The 15,784-nt window shown below is 43.9% G+C and overlaps 2 protein-coding genes across 3 annotated transcripts in view; one reads left to right on the top strand and one right to left on the bottom strand.

Moving 5' to 3' along the window:
- Positions 1–982, top strand: part of LOC129201904 (complement C4-like) — a 60,810-nt gene extending 59,828 nt beyond the window's left edge. For both annotated transcript variants that reach the window (XM_054813841.1, XM_054813842.1), the window contains one exon: positions 654–982. In XM_054813841.1, coding sequence (XP_054669816.1) covers positions 654–792 — 139 coding nt within the window. In that variant the 3' untranslated portion in view covers positions 793–982. The remainder of the gene's footprint in view (positions 1–653) is intronic.
- Positions 983–3,103: 2,121 nt separating this feature from the next.
- On the bottom strand, positions 3,104–12,793 carry STOML3 (stomatin like 3). Its single transcript, XM_054813843.1, has 7 exons — positions 12,620–12,793; positions 8,687–8,790; positions 7,777–7,849; positions 6,437–6,519; positions 4,606–4,809; positions 3,461–3,595; positions 3,104–3,304 (listed from the first exon to the last, which is right to left on the bottom strand). Exons 1-7 carry the CDS (start codon positions 12,669–12,671, stop codon positions 3,104–3,106), a joined length of 852 nt encoding a protein of 283 aa, XP_054669818.1. The 5' UTR covers positions 12,672–12,793.
- Between the last annotated feature and the right edge of the window lie 2,991 nt (positions 12,794–15,784).

Genomic DNA, 15,784 nt, shown 5'->3' with positions numbered 1-15,784 from the left:
TCTTAAGTGTTTAATTTCCCTGTGCAGAACTGGAGAAAGGTAGTTCCTTTGAAAGCGTCTAGAAGGGAAACCTTCTCAGTCAAATTGTAAACACCACTTCCTAAAACCTTAAAAGGTCCCCTCCTTCCATCTCTATATGACACCAGTGTGAGTGCGTAAGTCAGGGGGCCTGCTTCAACAGGTGCCTGCTAAAGACCAAAGAATCCAAGCAGAGGTGTAACCTCTAAATTCTTCTCCGGCCCAGTCATAAGGTGCCAGAAGCTACATAGCCTCTCACCACAGAAGTTTAAGAAACATTTTGAGATACTCTGTTGAATCTAAATTCCCCTTCACTGTGTCCTGTTGGTGTTCACTGGGGCTTTTTGTGCCACTCCAGAAAACTCTAATAGAAACTTAGCCCAAGCTGACCTGGTGTCACTCAAAACACAAGTAGGCTTGTTCCACCTCGGCACTGACTCTTCTTAAACTTTATTCAAAGCTCAGTTAACGTGCTGGTGAAACCAGGTTTCAGGCATGTGCCTTGGCTAGTATAACTCCTCCTGCTCTCAGAGATACTTCGGTGGAGGGATGCGACCCCACGAGGTGTACACTTTCCGGTTGCTGTAGGTCAGCAGTAATGACTCACCTCCTTTCCCTGCCCCACTTGCACTCAGGATGCAGTACTTCCTCGATGCACAAGCCTGGGTAGAGAAAATTCCAGATGACAGCGAGTGCCGCGCCACCCTGCACCGGCAAGCCTGTGCTCACCTGCAGGACTTCATGAACCCGTCTGACAGCCTGTGCCTCTTCTGAACGACTGCTCTGCTCCCCACATCCTATCCGTGGGACTGAGACTCGGCTCCTTCCTAAACTCTTCTTGCAAAGCTTGTACATCAGAGTGGCACATGAACACCGCAGAGCTGCTTCTGTTGCTCTCTGTTTTGCTGATTGGGGTATCTTCTTGCAGATGTATGTGTGGGTAATATAACAAAAATTGCAGTTACTCTACTGGTTATTGTGTTTATTGTCCCTGACACTGGTGAAGAGAGAGCAGGAATTTCTGTCTCCCTGATCCATTATACAACAGTGCAATTATCCTGCAGGGGATCAAATGGAAAAATATTCTGCTTGCAGAGCTGATTAATTGCTGCAGTCATTGTCACTGGCCATTAAAGAGGCCAATAAATTTGCATGGGTCAGAAAGAAGACTGGGCATTCATGGGCTTACCAAGGACAGCCTGTGTCACACTGCTACTGAAAGAACAGAGATACCAACACTCATGTTTCAGCACTTCAGTGAATTTCTGATTTTAATTGTGAGCCCTCATGTAGGGGAATGAATGACCCCCTTGTACCACAGCAGGATTCCCATATGCACTTCTGAAGCTGGAACTGGAACTGGCTGAGCATCAGGGATGGGCAGCTGGACTGGATGTGTCCTATGCCTGACACGGTAGGGGCTGGTTAGTGCTGGTAGCTCACTGAGGGCACAGAATTGTTTTTTTAATTACACTCTGTAGTCACGTGTCTTTCAAGCTTTTCTTTTTTCTAGAGTTTAATTAATTTGCATTACTTTTAAAAAAAAACCTGATGCAATATGGGGTTGCATTTTTCTCAAGCGTTGCTGCTTCTGTGGCTATGCAAACAGCAATATTTGTCAGGGAAAGGTGGGGGTTTCGCTGCCACAGTTAAAAATGCTTCCACACATTACAAACTAAGCTGACAATGAAAAATAACCCCAAAACTCAAACCCTCTCTTTTCTTAGGATAAGAGTGTGTGTAGAAAATGGTTTAATAACACTGATAAATAGATGACTTGCAAATAGAGGGTTTACTTCTTTAGTTTGCCAGTAAAATGCCATTTGGCAGTCATGTCTGAGGCAGAGAAGAGCAGCAATGAAAAACTGTGCTGAACAGGTGACCATCCTCAGATGTTCACACCACTGTCTTCGTGCCAGCAGCTACTGAGCGCAAAAAATTGCTACCTGGACTGCTGTGTTACATTGCAGTAAAAATAAGAATGGCCTGTATCAAGATGATAATTAGTAGGTCCATGCCAATATGGTTAACATGGAGTCAAGTGACCCTGCTGGCTAGGAGGGGCAGCAGTGAACCTTGTGTGGACAAGACACTACACAGCAGCACCACCTACTAGAACAGCTACTCCACAAGAGCCTTCAGATCCATAGCAGACAGCTCATCACTGTGTGCCAGCACGGTGAACTGCCCAGCTCTTTTTGAAGGCTGTAAACTCAAGTGTAACGACAGCTGAACTCAGATACCAGCAATGTTCCCCACTCAGCTGCCAGGCATTGCATGGGTGGAGGGTGGGGAAGGCTCATTTTATGAAAACCTGCACCACCGCCTCACGATATCTGCAAGGGAAGATAAGAAACCTCCTGAAGGTGAAAGACACTTAAATTAACAAAGAATAATTTGTTTTCTTCAATGTTTCCCCTAGCTTTTAGATTTAGGAAATATGACTGTAATGCCTGGACATATATTCTCTTCCTTTTATTACAGAACTTATAGAAATGTCAGTGATATGGAAAATCCAGCTGAGGTCAGTAAAGCAAGTGCTAATTTTTACTCATGTAAGATAAAGAATAGGCTGTTCCACTGACATACCAATTATCCAGAAATTTTGCTAATAGCTATTAAAGAATACCTCTAAGGTTATGGGCCAAATCTGTCTTTCCACTCCACAGGACTTGAGTTAAATAGCAGCATCTGACCCTCTTGCTGTGTGGAGTACATCAAGAGCTCAGAGGTTCTTGCTTAGCAGACAAATCACCAAATAATTGCTACACTCAAGACTTTATAAAATGTGGTGAAAGCATCATTAAAATTTCGTATTAGGTCTAACATACACTTTTCACATTTTATTGCATTTTACATATTTTCTTCCAGTTCACTTGGAGATAAGTCTAAGCTGAAACTTCTAAAGTTTGCAAATGCAGTCCCCTAATGTGGGGGCTATGTGTGGTTATTAAACTATTTTTACTCTTATTTTTGGTACAGAGGACCCAAACATGCGTCTGCTTTAATTCTGGGAATCTGGAACCCCTCACTTCCTGGGAAACCCTTTAACCTCTCTGCCCAAGGAGCTAGTGTAGAACGGTCTCTAACCCCCTCTATTTCTCTGCCCCAAACTCTCAAGCATATTTATAGGGAGAGGGAAAACAATGGTGGAATTATTCTCTGCTGCCAAGGTTGTTAACGTTTGCAGGTAGCGCAGCTGAAGACCTGCCGGAGACTCGGCCAGCACTATGGAGGCCCGCTTGAGGGCTTTAGAAGCATTAATTTCTCCCTCTGCTGCCACAACCTGCAAAGTAAGAGAAATGGAAACGGTGCTGTGATGCTGACCATAGTGGGGAAAATCCACCTTTATGATGAGGAGAAAACAAACAGGCACTCGGATGCCTGGGACAAGGATACAGGACATTGCAGCTTGTGGGTGGACATTGCCTGTGGGACTCACCTTAGCTCTTGCCTCTCGAGCAGCCTCTGCTTCGGCTGCCATTGCCCTCTGCATGCCCACAGGAATCCTGACATCTTTGATCTCCACACGGGCCACTTTGATTCCCCACTGCTCCGTGGCACCGTCGAGGATAGCCTTAGGGACAAACACACAACCCACCATGAAGAGCACAGTGACTGCAGAGAGAAAACCACGCGATGTACCCTGCCACTCGGACAGAAGGAGAGGCAGCGTGCAAACCTTCACACCAGAAAAACGGAGCCCTCCTGGGGCCATGACATCCAAGGTGGTGCGAGTATAGCAGGTATTGCAACCTTATGAAACTCTTGTTGATCAACACCAGCGTCTGAGACAGGGTGTCTCCTGTGTGGCCTCTCTGCTCTCTCCTAAATGATGATCCCCATCCTTTCTTTAGGTTGGCACTTACCAAACTTTTCCCTTTCACAAAGTAATACTACTGCAACTTCCTAAACCAGCACAATGCTGTAGAAGCATGCAAAAGCACACTATGGGTGACCGACACGGCACAGCCCTGCAGCACCGGCATGCTCTTCTGTGCCCAGGATCCTGGGCACTACTGCAACCCACGTCACCTCTGTGACCCTGCTCTGCCCACCGCTGCTGTCCTGGCTGGAGAGGGGTACACTCTTCTATTTGACTATGCCTCTTCTCTGACTAAAAAAAGTAAATCAGGTTTTGGCTTTCTTCTTTGCTCCCTCCTTGGCTGCAAAATTAAAAAAAAAAAAACCAAACCAAAAACAGATGGCATTTTAAAGCATACTGTACTGGTTCTGTACTCTTAGTTGTTATGATGAGTTACAAGCCCTGCCTTGGTTAAACCTCAGAGCAGACTTCTTTCTCACCTCTTGCAGCAGGCTCTGTGCAAAGACTAAACTGATTTATTCAACTCACTGGATAATTTTAGAATCTTCATTGCTTTTTGATAGGAAATAACTCTTCTAAATGAACCTGAGGAAATACCTTTAGAATAACGCTTTCTGACTCTAAGCAATGAGATGTATAATTGAAAAAAACATAAAGGAAAATTTTCTTATTGATGTTAAAGAAAGACAGATTATTTCTAATTTTCTACTACCCAGAACAAATCTCCATGCTTGTCAGTGAATTTTGAGAGCCAGATTTACTTGGATACTGTGTGCAATCTCCTCACGACCTGCTAGAACCTGAGCCAAGCTCTGTGTACCCAGAACGTTTCTCAGGGTGGTCTGTGCCAAGAGGAAGGTAGCCAAGTGGACATCGGTGACGTTAGCGACGGCGCTGACGGCACTGTAGATCCTGTAGTACACCACCCCATCGACTTGGGTAGTAACGGCATCTTTTGTGAGAATCTGCATTGGAGAAATGCACACAATTAGAGAAGGATCCGTTGCCAAGGAAGGGGAATTCCCCCCACCACCTTAGTGAGGAAAATGCCCTGATAATTCAAAGAAACTAAGAATTTCTTTTGGTTTTTTTGTCATTCCCCTGAGAAATTACCTCAAGGAAGCTATCCTGCACCACCAACAGTTTAAACCAGGGCAAAATGTTGTATGCAGCTTTTAAACAACTGTTCCAATATTAAGTTAATCTCATAACTGGCCTGCATTTCTTCTGCAATAATAAATGATGGATATCTCCTTCCTTTCTGCAGAAAGGGCCAGCACTGATTTTATACATTGCATGTAGTTTAGAAGATCGGTCCCATTTCCTCTAAACAACATATTTGTAAGAAACACCAGCAAATTAAAACAAAAGTGAAAAGCGAAGGGCAAGAAATTGTGAGAAGAAACTGAAAAATATTTAAGTAATCATAGAGGAGACATGTCATCTTTTGGCAGACAAGTCCCCTGTGCCTCAGCAGGCTGTTGGCCTCAGCACAGCACTGATGGTGCTCCAGTTTCTTCCCTTCTCAGCATCTTTTGCCTGCAAGTAAGTGCTTCACAGAAGCCCTGCCAGCAGGTGCAAAAGCAGTGCCAAAAGCTGTTAAACCCTGTACAGCACAAGTACTGCAGCCATCTTCCTTCCAGCCTTCCATTTTGGGGGAGCCATTTTTCATTCCACCACATGAACCCCTGCAACCTGCACTTTGAGAAAAGGCTCTTTGCAATTACAGAAAGATAATGGTCCAAGAAACAGCTCCTAGGGAACACAGTGGGTAATTTCAGGAGACAAAGGGGTCCCAGGGCCATCCCATCCCCCTCTGCTCTTCTCTTTGAGAAAGGAAGGAGGCAGCAGTGCCAACTCCACCAGCAGAAGCATTGTACTGCAGTGGGGCTGGAGCCACACGGAGCCAAACCTTTTCCAGAGGACAAGAATTGCTTGTCAACTGATTCTTCAGATTAAATTCTTCAGTCAATGTTAGTCAATTAAATGCCTAAAGATATGCTTCTCCCTTCCTGCTTGGATCTGAGTTTTGTGGATGATTGTCTGCTAATTCATTTTAATTAAAGGAGATTTGTTATCCATATTTAATTTGCCTTTTAAGAAACTTGTAGATTGTGCATAACTTCAAGCAGCACCTACAACATCAGTGAAGGCTTTTTTGAATGGTGAGCTGCATGTCAGATCCAATTTTATTAGGACATTCTTTCTGGATATCTTACACTAGTGTGCTACTTCATTTCCAAGCATGGGATAACAATACAATTCGCCTCTTCTTTAGACCCTTTTTTAGCTTCTCTTGTCTTGTCCTGTCTGCCCCCCATTTGCAATTCTACCCTCACCTCCTCTATCTTTTATCTCACAGTTCTGAACATCAGCAAGGGGAGCTCGCTTGGACTACAATGATGCATCTGTAGGTTTTCATAAGTAGAAGAAGTTTTATAAGCAGTTTGGAAGTCAACAGATACAGCAAATAAGCTAAATTCTGTATGGTAGCTCACAACTGCAAGACTAAACATCTGTATTATTTTTGATCATGCCATGAGTCAGCTCTATGGTGTATTTCTGGCTTAGAAGGCTGCTAGAGAATAGTACCTCTTGTGGAGGAATGCTACAGGTAACTGTTCTAAGATCAACCTTGATAAACGTATCTGTACAAGGAAGTATGAGGATCAAACCTGAAAAATAAAAATAATTTGATTAAACACTTGCTTCTGAAAGCTAAGTCTAGAGCCAGGTATCCTGTGCAAAGCAAACAGATGGAAACATCCACAGGGTGAGGAGTGAGCCCACCTTACTACTACAACTGTGCTTTCTGCTGCAGGAGGTAACAACAGTGAGGGTGTGCATTTTCAAATAACGGAGATAAATGCAGATATCTGCAGATAATGTGAATTTATAAGAGCTTAATGATCTAGGCTCTGGACTAGAAATGGGCAGATTGCAGTTCTGGTCTCAAATCTGCTATGAGATTTTTGACAAAAACTCTTTCCATGCCTTCGTTTGGATTCCTCTCTTTAAATCATAAGCCATTTACAGTATAATATGTGTGTCCCCAGGAAAGATATCTCCCAGGTCCAGATTCCTGCACCACCCATAGGCCTGCACATGAGGAATGTTGTCCCAGGATCTGACCCATCCTGTGAAGGAGTCCCCACTCTCCCTTCGCTAGAGAGGGAGACTTGACATAACTAGTTTTCTAATCTCAGCACCTTCCTTAGCTGCCCAGAGCCATGTAGAAGAGCTCCGCACCTGCCCCAGCTGCCATTTGGACCACATGGCTATTATTCAAGAGGAAAGACAGTATCTGGAAAGGACTTTTTCCTCTTGTTTCAACTTCCAGTTTGCCCAGTTTAATTGCACGGAGGTGGTAACTGCACCAATGCAAATACCTCATGTTGTTGGGTTTGGTTTTTATTTGTGATTTGTAGCCTGATCCTAGGGGACTGTAACAAACTCCACAGAGATGCAGAGCATCCCTGCCCTGACACATTTTACAATTTTCAGAGCAGAAGACAGCTAAAGAGCTGGCAGCAACAAGCAGTGTTGGAAGTGAGGTACACAGAGAGTGGCCACAGTCACCCAAAAAAGTCTGCAGCAGAGCTGAAGGCTGCATTTAAACCTCCCTGGTCCCCCGCCAGTGTCTGCAGCATGAGCTCAACTTTCTGTTGTCCAGCCTACTCAACAGGACAGCTATACCTGGTATCAAGGTCCTCAACCTTCTGTGTTGTGCTGTGACAGGGGGGTGGCTTTATCTTCTCTTCAGAAAAACAAACAGCCTGCAGGTAAAGGAACTGCAGCAGAGAGGACCATCTCATCCCCCATATGCTATGAAGAAAGATTTCATGGACCTCTGCAATTCTCTGTGTGGTTAGAGTGCATCATAATAAAATAAAAATCGTGCATCTTAACAGAATAAAACTGCATGCATTCACCTGGTCCCTTTGCTTTCTTAGACAGTATACGTCCCAGACGAAATACAACAGCACGTTCATATTCTCTGATGACCTAGGAAAATATTTTAAATTTAGAATTTTACAACTAATTCTATTCCTGCTGTCTGATCTGATTGTTTTAATCTTTGGCATCCGTATTAAATGTGAAAAAAGTACAAATAATATAGAAACCAACAAAACTGCAAATCACTAGGCATTTTACATCTTGTCCTCACCTCATCATCTGCTGGAAGAATTCAGACCCTGGCGCTGCGAATAGGTTACAAAACTATCAAATATGAAAGAATTGCCACTGATCTAATGTGGCTACCCACAACTCTCCCAACATCAGTGCTACACTCAGAGGACCTGTAGGCAAAGTATGTCTCACCTCAGATAATCTACCTAACTACTTTGATTAGTGTATATCTGGACTACTCAAGGCCTGGTGTTCAGGGCAATCACCCTGGTTACTCACCCCTAAACATTGTTTTCAATTAGTCGTATTATGCCCACGTCTTGAAGGGATTGTGGGTTTAGGTTGTATAGTTGCTCAATGCAGGGACCCATGCTCCCATGTACCCATGTTAATCGCTATTGCTGGCAGCATAAAATACAAGTTCTTCAGAAAAGTTTGTAGTTTTATTCTCCCAGTGTTGTAAAGCGGGGAAGTTCAACTGATGATGGAAGTTGATATTGGAAGAAATTAAATGAGCAAGTTGTGATGATACAGAAAGTCAATGGAAGAATGTGGATCTCAGTCCCAGACCACATCTTTGCTACAAGTCCTTATGATTTCCAAAAAGAGAATGTGAAGGTCCTTGTCTTAAGGAAATCAATAAATCAATAAACATAAGTAACAGCAATGATAACAGAGCTTCTTTATGTGCCTCAAATCCCATTAGCTTACCTTGATACATGCCCAGATGGAAACAGGAAACGTAATAAGCACTAGGAGGAATGAAATGGAAACCAGGATCCAACCACAGACACCAATTCCTTCCCGCCTGTCGGCTATAAAAAAAATAAGGAAGAAGAGCAATGAATGCAAATTTTGAAAGGAGTTATCCGAGGAATGTAGATCTAGCCCAGTGCAATCACGAGGGACTGCAAAGTCCACAGACTCGCTCCCTCTTCCTCCCTCCCATTCTTCACAGAAAGCCATGAAAAGCCTAACCAAAACCACCCAACCTTATGGCCCTTCTGCCCAAAAGGTTAAAAGGTTCAGAAAGTACATTTTGCAACAGGAAAGAAAGAGAAAAAAATGAAAGGCATTGCCAAAGCTGGGGACTGTGAAGGAGAAATAAATCATCAGGCAGAGTATCCATGGATATGAATCTCTGTCAGTGTGCCATGGCTGGGGCAAAATATTTAGTTTGTATGAAACAGGTAATAAGGAAAATAAGTGGAACTCCTTAGATGAACGTTTTGAGGAATATTGATGGACCTGTTCATCCACTGGACCATAAGCTTCAAAATCAGTGCTTCTCAAAATGCACGCTCATGCATTTTGAGCGGTTTTCTCACTACGTTCATCTCATCTCAAAATCTCATTATAATTAAATTTCATTATTTCATTATAATGAAATCAAAATATATCAAAATAATTTCATTATTTTAGTGCCTGAAGGGAAGGCAGTGGTGAGTTGTTGTTCTTGAACTAAAAGTTTGGGAGGCTCTTTGTAAGGAAAAGGTAATCAAGGAGCAGTTGCTCTTTGAAGAGAAGAGGTCCTCAAAGAAGAGGCATAGAAGAGGGTGAGGAGTGAAATAGGCCACTCCTGCCACCAGGACAGAGTACTGCAAGGTCAACCGAATTTTGCTAAATGCAGAAACACCACAGACTAGGTTTCCCAATGCAAGCGGAAGAGGCAGGAGAGAGGGACAAAGGCACAGAGGTCTCCTCAGAGAACCTCACCCATGCTGATGCAAAGATGCAGTGTGCTTTGGATATGTTACCTCAAAGGTACAGGGTAGCGCAGGGAATTTCTGACATCAAATAAAATTCATATGCAGATAGAAACTGACAAACAGAAATGAAAACAATTTATTTTTTACATTGTGAGAAAAAACTTGTCACCACAGTGAAACAGCATGAGGCTACCTGATCTGTAAGGCACAAGCTGACAGACCAGTGGAGCAGGACTGACAGGTTGGTCAGAAAACCCGCAGCAAGCCCGGAGGAGGAAGCACAACACAACACAGCCCTCCTGCAGCTCGCTGTTCTCTCCAGCGCATAGCTGCACTACGCGCGCTGGGAATGGAGCCAGGTTAACTGCAAACCTGGGTGTTACAAACAAGTCACAGAATCACAGAACAGTAGGGGTTGGAAGGGACCTCTGGAGATCATCTAGTGCAACCCCCCCAGCTAAAGCAGGATCACCCAGAGCAGGTTGCACAGGATTGCATCTAGGCGGGTTTTGAATATCTCCAGAGAAGGAGACTCCACAACCTCTCTGGGCAGCCTGTCCCAGTGCTCGGTCACCCTCACAGTGAAGAAGTTTTTCCTCATGTTGAGATGGAACTTCCTGTGTTCCCATTGCCCCTTGTCCTGTCACCGGGCACCACCGAAAAGAGTCTGACCCCTTCCTCTAGACACCTGCCCTTTAGATATTTATAAGCGTTGATGAGATCCCCTCTCAGTCTTCTCCAGGCTAAACAGACCCAGCTCTCTCAGCCTTTCCTCACACAAGAGATGCTCCAGTCCCCTCATATCCTCCTAGCCCTCCACTGGACTCTCTCCAGCAGTTCCCTGTCTTTCTTAAACTGGGAAGCCCAGAACTGGACACAGAGCTCCAGATGTGGCCTCACCAGGGCAGAGTAGAGGGGGAGGATAACGAAGTCCTTTGCTGCTTGCAGCTTTTTCCTTCCTACTTCTGAGGTCCACGCTGCAGATTTAATCACTCGCACATAAATATGTTTGTGTCCAAGAGGGCCGAGTTTCAGGCCTCCCTCTGACTGTTTGCCCTGAGAGCTGGGCACAGAATTGCTGCACTGGGAGCCAGGCTTTCCTCCTGACCCTTTCCAATAAACAGTCATTTGAAATCCCTGGTTGTTTAATGAGGTATCATCAGCCGTGCTGCAATCAGTGGTAGGAAAGATTTGAGGAGCTCCCCTGAGTAAATTACCGTGCAAACCTTAAGGCCATGTGTTTGAAGACAGGACTTTTAAGATTTAATGTGAAAATCTTTAACACTTTCACTGGTGCTTGTTTGCCACAAGGTGTTTTTACATGACACTAGTGGTGTTTCAGGCTACAACAGGTACACAAAATACCAGCAGTCAAGCATCTTTTAATCAGTGGAAAGAGATCAAGGAAACTTTTGGAATGGGCATCATTCATAAATCTTTTTCTGAAGCTTGGGGAAATTAATCAGAAATGGATGTTTTGTTCAGCTGAACTCAATGTTCTCTCTCTTTATGTCACCTAAATTATTAGATTACAGAAAAATATCTGAAGATCTTTTTCTCCAGTGCCAAACTTGATCATGAAGAACCTCTTCAAAAACAATTTTGAATTGTAACATCGTCTGCCATCATCCACCTGAGACCACTGTGAAGATACCTGGTAGGAACGAGAGAATCCACAGACAGGGGAGAATGGCCACAAATGCCCAGACCCTGCAGACTGATATTCAAGCAGCTGAGAAGAGGTAGGTCAAGATACCACTTATCACCACTATGGCAAGAAGCACACATCCAAAACTTGACAAAGTACAAGTGAATCCTTCTCCATGAGAACTGTCCTAGAAATCCTGTTACCAACATATATTCCAATGAGAAAAGTAGGATATGACAGTACGCCTTAATAGTGAATCCAGGCCCAGTGCCCCAAAAAAATACCACAAATGTTCTCTGATTACCGCAAAGTTTCAAACCATTTAACCACAAGACAAATAGAAGACTCTAGAAAAACACAATAGTGAAGAAAAAGCATCAATCACAACCCAACATATCAGTGACCTGGTTTTTGCCATGCCTGTATATGGACGAAAATAGTCATAACCACCAAAAAAATCTCACTTGAGTCTGCAGTCCAGAGCAAATGAAGAGCTGTAGTGCACTGCAAAATGTGAGACCTCATCAATCAGCAGTTGTGGAAAAGCTCCAGGACTCTTGTAGGATCCACTTTGTTTTTTCTTGATACACTCATCATGGTACATCATGAACACACTTGATGCACAAAATCATGATGTGGGTGTCAAACTTGAAAAGCAAATGAAAAGCTCATGTCCAAGTTGTCTGCTCATGTCCAAGAACTGCAGGCAAATATCTCCCAAGTCTCCCACAGCAACAGAGAGAGATGGAGTAGCCTCCACCTTTTGTAACCGCTGTGTACCCTCCTGCTTTCTACAAGCACCCAAATCAATCGTACCGAGAATCACGCTCGTCCCACTGCACTATCCATACTTATGGCCAGATGCAATGGTGAAAACAGCACACATTGCCAGTAACAACTTGGTGTGGCATCAGTTCCCTTGCTTGAAGAGAGCACCAGGTGTTCATCACACAAGTCCAAACACATCAAGTGCCCTTTTGGGGCTGAAAAAAATCTTCAGTCTTCCCTAAATAATTCATATTTTTCCCTTTCCGCCCCATCCCTACATAGAGAAGTGTATCCATAGCTGAATCCGCCATTTTAGTCCCTGGGGTTATTTTGCCAGAAGGTAGATGCTGACGCATGCTAGCAGGGCAGCATGATGTCATCTGCAGATTCTGAATTTTCATCTCCAGCCTATGTGGGAGACATCATGAATGCCTGGGATAAAATGTACTTTTTTGTTTGGTTAGTTTTGCTCCTTTGTATCGAGAAAAAACATCCACAGACGCACAAAGAGAGGCTTACCAATTAGATGATCCGTGTTGTTTTTCTTGGGCGTCTCTCTCTGAGGATCCATCCCATTCGAGTTAAGCTCTGATCCCCTCACAGATGAGACAGCAGCATACCTTGAAACTGCACAGTGCTCATGCAAATCGCTGAAGAGAGAAGCAGGGTGAGAGAGGGAGAAATCCCCACTTGCACGAGAGCCCTCTGGGAGTTAGTTACCCTGGTGAGGAGTGGATGTTTACAAAAACAAAGTTTTGTGGATCAGGGTTGTGTCTGACATAACTCCACGGTCTTCTGTGGCCATTTTCTGGCTGGGAATGTACTTGTCCCAGATGGTTTTACACCCCACAAAATCCAAGATGGAAATAATTTCTATAAATCAGCAATATCTGTCACCAGAGAGAAAAAACAAGAACAAGACAGAAAGAGGAAATAAAGAGAGAACAAGTCCTGTGAGGAGCGACTGAAGGAACTGGGGTTGTTTAGCCTGGAGAACAGGAGGCTGAGGGGAGACCTTATTGCTCTCTACAACTCCCTGAAAGGAGGTTGTAGCCAGGTGGGGGTCAGTCTCTTCTCCCAAGTAACAAGTGACAGGAAAAGAGGAAATGGCCTGAAGTTGTGTTGGGGGGGGTGTTTAGATTGGATATTAGGAAAAATTTCTTCACCAAGAGTGTTATCAAGCACTGGAACAGGCTGCCCAGGGAAGTGGTTGAGTCACCATCCCTGGAGGTATTTAAAAGATGTGTAGATGTGGTGCTTAGGGACATGGTTTAGTGGTGGACTTGGCAGTGTTAGGTTTACAGTTGGACTCGATAATCTTAAGGGTCTTTTCCAACCTAAATGATTCTGCAATTTTATAAAGGCAGAGGGCACAGATTGAGTACTGCTCCTCTGCTGTACACCTCAATATTATGGGGCTCAGCTACTGTTCAGCTCTCAAACACTAGCAACATAAATAATACTCCAGGTGAGGTCCCCGTGCTGTGTAGAATAGCTCACCACACACTTCTTGATACCATACATCACAATAGGTTGAACGCTGTTGTGCTAGATAACCTTAAAGCCACAGAAGCAGCATTTAAGCTCCAAAATCTTAATTTTTTTCCCCCAAATTAGAATATTTTTCACAAAACACTTTTTAATATTGACAATCAAGCCAAGCATACCATTTCAGACTAAGCCGTTTCTGAAGGCTGCAGCAGCAGAGAGCAGCCTTCTCACAGGACACAAATCTGCTGCTTGTTATTTGTGAAAAAATGAGGTGGCTTTTCATATGTAGTTTATGAGTTTGACATATAGCTGCATTAATTATATGGCTCTTTTCTGTGTGTATCCATCATCCAGAATATCTTCCAAGGTTGGGCTCCAGCTTCATTTCACTTAAGCCTTCATCCTTGCCAGTAATCACATTGGCCCCAGATGGGTCATTCAAAGCCGATCGCTCCCCAGAGAATCCTGTCTCAGCTTCACAGAGAGGAAACTACAACATTGAATGGATGCTTTAAATCACAGAGAAAACCATAAGCACAAACAGCTTGCAAAACTGGGATTGGTGCGCTTATTGCAATACCCTCCCAAAGATGTGACAATATCCATCTGAAGTCATTCGTAGCATTTTCCAAATTATTTGGCTTCTCACGCTGAGCTGTAAGATCAAACGTGTTCAGGACAGATGCCTACTAGTAGGGCAGCAAGGGGGAACAGTTAGAAGAAAAATGTGCTTTAATTATTTCAGAAGCAAAAACATAACATGCAAAACTACCCCAACATATTTTTAATTTTAGAGCAACTCAGTTTTATTGAAAATAACTTTATTCCAAGCCATTTGAATGCCACAATCTACACAGCTGCTTACACCATCAAGATAGATGAGCAAAACATATTAAAATCTAACAGAAATAATTGCTCCCTGCTGTTTATTGATAATTCCCTGAGGTGCTTGTAAATATATCCCTTGAAAGGTGACTAAAGCAGATGGTGTTTTTCTTTTCTGTTCAGGAGCATCGCTATATTAGTTTCTCCATGTTAAATTCAGCTGCACTTTTATTCCCCATTTCAAAAATGTGAAGTCAAAGGCAGGGCAATCTTAATCCTTCCTCCTTGGGGCTATCCCGGGGCACGTGGATAACTCATATAACACACTCAGAGAAGAAAATACATGAGGGCTCTGGGGCAAAGCAGTTTACAAGCTGCAAGTTCACTGGTGCCGAACACGTCACAGCCCTGTCTCACAGAGCAGTGCCACAAAGAAAACCAGTTTGAGCGCAAAGCCACTTTAGCAGGACTTAGAAGCAACATTAGATGAATGTGGTTCGGGTCGGTGGCAGTTCAGCTATTTCTGCAGTGTGCCGATGTAGATAAAGCCTTCAATTCCCAAAGGACGCACAAGGGCTCTGTGGAGGAGGTGCTTACCTGTGAGCAGGACGTTCTCCAACAGCTCTCTGCACCAACTGCTACATTTGCAAATGGCACCAGTCCTTTACAATTTCCCTAAAGTGTCCAGTTGCTCTCACTTATCACCCAGTTGCACAGACTTAACCCTACAGACCAAGCACTCGCTTCAAAGTTTGTTAAAACCAGAAGGGGAATTCTTACACACAGCCATTTCTAAACAGTGCCAATCCCAAAGGTATCAAAAAAGTAATCAGGCAGTCCTCACATGAGATTTCCATATAACAAAGTTGTAGGTTTCGGTTTGTCTTTTTCTGGCCTTTTTAGCCCCACAATACTTTCCGTCCCATACATTAGGCTTTGGCCACTCCCTAGAGATTTCTCAGTCTAGTCCTTTCCTGGCCCTGATTTGTGCCCCAGAATAGATACTAGCCTATTTGTTTCAGGTTTGTTGTTCCTTTCTCCCAGATCAAAATGTAGAAGGGACACCACACAGAGAAAATTAACAGTACCAACCTATTGCTTGTAGGAACATCCCCATATTGCTCCTGCTCCTCCTTGTGCAAATGGCATCAGTTGTCAATAGCTGAAGATGGGGAGATGACAGGAGGCACCCCTTTGGCTACACTTCGCCACAGCATGAGTCAGTACGAGAGAGCGCCAACCAAAGGGATCGCTCCCATCTCAATCCAGGAAGGAAGGCAATTTGCAAGAGAGTAAGAGCATTCATACCACAGCAAGTTTCCTTCCAGGCCCAGCCAAACTCACAACACTCACTTGCAAAGCAGAGGA

This window comes from Grus americana, chromosome 1, assembly GCF_028858705.1.
Source record: "Grus americana isolate bGruAme1 chromosome 1, bGruAme1.mat, whole genome shotgun sequence".
In the NCBI taxonomy this organism is placed as follows: domain Eukaryota; kingdom Metazoa; phylum Chordata; class Aves; order Gruiformes; family Gruidae; genus Grus; species Grus americana.
This window is presented reverse-complemented; position numbering and strand designations above follow the sequence as displayed.